This window comes from Octodon degus, unplaced genomic scaffold (assembly GCF_000260255.1).
Source record: "Octodon degus isolate 3935 unplaced genomic scaffold, OctDeg1.0 scaffold00032, whole genome shotgun sequence".
NCBI lineage: Eukaryota > Metazoa > Chordata > Mammalia > Rodentia > Octodontidae > Octodon > Octodon degus.
The window spans coordinates 1014102-1015653 of NW_004524608.1; the positions used below are offsets into that span (position 1 = coordinate 1014102).

Sequence of the window (1552 nt, forward strand, 5' to 3'; positions counted from 1 at the left end):
CAAAAAAAAAACAACAAAACAAAACATGAACCTGTATTCTTGTATGGCCAACTTAATGTTTCTCCCAAAAACTGTGTCATGAACCCTGCAGTCTTGTGTGGCCTGCATCTCTACAATGGCAACATTTCCACCAGCACTGCTTCCATCCTTCTGGTTTCCCTTATCACTGTGTAGTTCCATCTGGGCTGGAACCACTTTGTTCTCACTCTGCTCTGTCCCCAGTTCCTTGGCCATAGCAGAGCCTGTTAATCCAGTTAAACAAAGGTACTGTGAATACGTATGGGTTAGGGAGTATGGTGTCACTTTATTGTCAGTTACAGCACCACTGGAAGCACCTGGTGACCCAAAACATTTTCTTGCTTATGCCCACCAGCGAGTTGTGAGTTAGAGACAAGACTGCTTTGCCTCCCATCTGCTGCAGCCACCTCTTACTCAGGATGAAGCATGCAGGCTGCCTCAGCTTTCTCTGGCTCTGCAAGGAACAGTGTGGGGGGCTAGCAGATTCCACCTAGGGCAGGTGGGCTTTCACAAGGGAAGGGGGATGTTAATGTGTTGAACAGACCATATCCACACCACGGTGTCCCCCTTTGACTTCCCTCCTTTAGACATCCACACTGACATCAGGTGAAGAGAAGCCAGACAGAGACTGGGAGAGCTGCACTGATGACAGCAAGCAGGAGCCCACGCCTCCAAAGATGTGAGCCTTCTCTCAGCACTGGGCCATGTGGGAGGAGATGCCCTGGGTCATAAGCAAAAGGGCAAGTCCGATGTTTAACTGGGGTTCTAGGGGGCATAATTAAATCAGGTTTTACTAATCTTTGTTATCTATAGCACCCTGAAAAGTGCCAGGTCTTGAATAAAAACTCAGTATTGAAGAAACATTCTGGAGGGGAGGAGAGGCTGAGCCCTTCCACCAGATCTGTAACTCTTCATGTGCCCCCCACAGTCTGACTGATGAGATGCTGCTCCAGGCCTGTAAGGGGCGAACAGCACACAAGTAAGTTGTGGTCACCACCTTGAGCTCTTTTTTTGCCCAATCTTGAGGATGGCCTTTGCCACCTTTGGATTCTTTTCACTCCAGGGAAGTAATTCCTACTATTCATCCATCTACTATCTGATGAAAGACAATTCTCTGCCCTTCACCTTCTCCTGCAGGCCTAAGGTGAGGCCCATCTCTCTTGATACCTTTGTTGACTGGGACATTACCTGTTTCAGGGCTGCTCGTCTTGGGATCACAATGAAGGCTAAGCTTGCTCGGCTAGAGGCCCAGGAACAGGACTTCCTGGCTCGTCTCAAAGGAAAAGACCCAGGGCCCTCTCCCCCACAGAATGAGAGTAAGCCCCCCCAAAAAAAGAAAAAGAAAAGGAAGCAGAAAAAGGAGAAAGAGGCTAGAATAATGGAAAAGAATCAAGAGCACCTGGATGATGAGCACCTAGAACCTACTAACCAGAGCATCAGGAAGAGCAAGAAGAAAAGGCGACATAAAGAAGAAATGATTACAAATGAAAGAGAGGGAACTTTAGGGAGGGAGGAGGAACGGGTTATCGGGCTT

At 48.2% G+C, this 1552-nt stretch overlaps 2 protein-coding genes across 3 annotated transcripts in view; one reads left to right on the top strand and one right to left on the bottom strand.

Moving 5' to 3' along the window:
- Gpatch4 (G-patch domain containing 4) overlaps positions 1-1552 on the top strand; it is a 7140-nt gene that overhangs the window by 4612 nt on the left and 976 nt on the right. The window contains exons 6-8 of the mRNA XM_023713783.1: positions 606-697; positions 947-997; positions 1216-1548. Of these exons, the coding sequence (XP_023569551.1) occupies positions 606-697; positions 947-997; positions 1216-1548 (476 nt within the window). The remainder of the gene's footprint in view (positions 1-605; positions 698-946; positions 998-1215; positions 1549-1552) is intronic.
- Positions 1-1552, bottom strand: part of Naxe (NAD(P)HX epimerase) — an 8481-nt gene that overhangs the window by 2133 nt on the left and 4796 nt on the right. Inside the window, exon 7 of one of the 2 annotated variants that reach the window (XM_004629730.2) lies at positions 887-973. The exons of the other annotated variant lie outside the window; for it this stretch is intronic. The gene's annotated coding sequence lies outside the window, so the exon portion shown is untranslated. Of the gene's footprint in view, positions 1-886; positions 974-1552 lie in introns of those variants that run through there. 2 annotated transcript variants of the gene reach the window in all.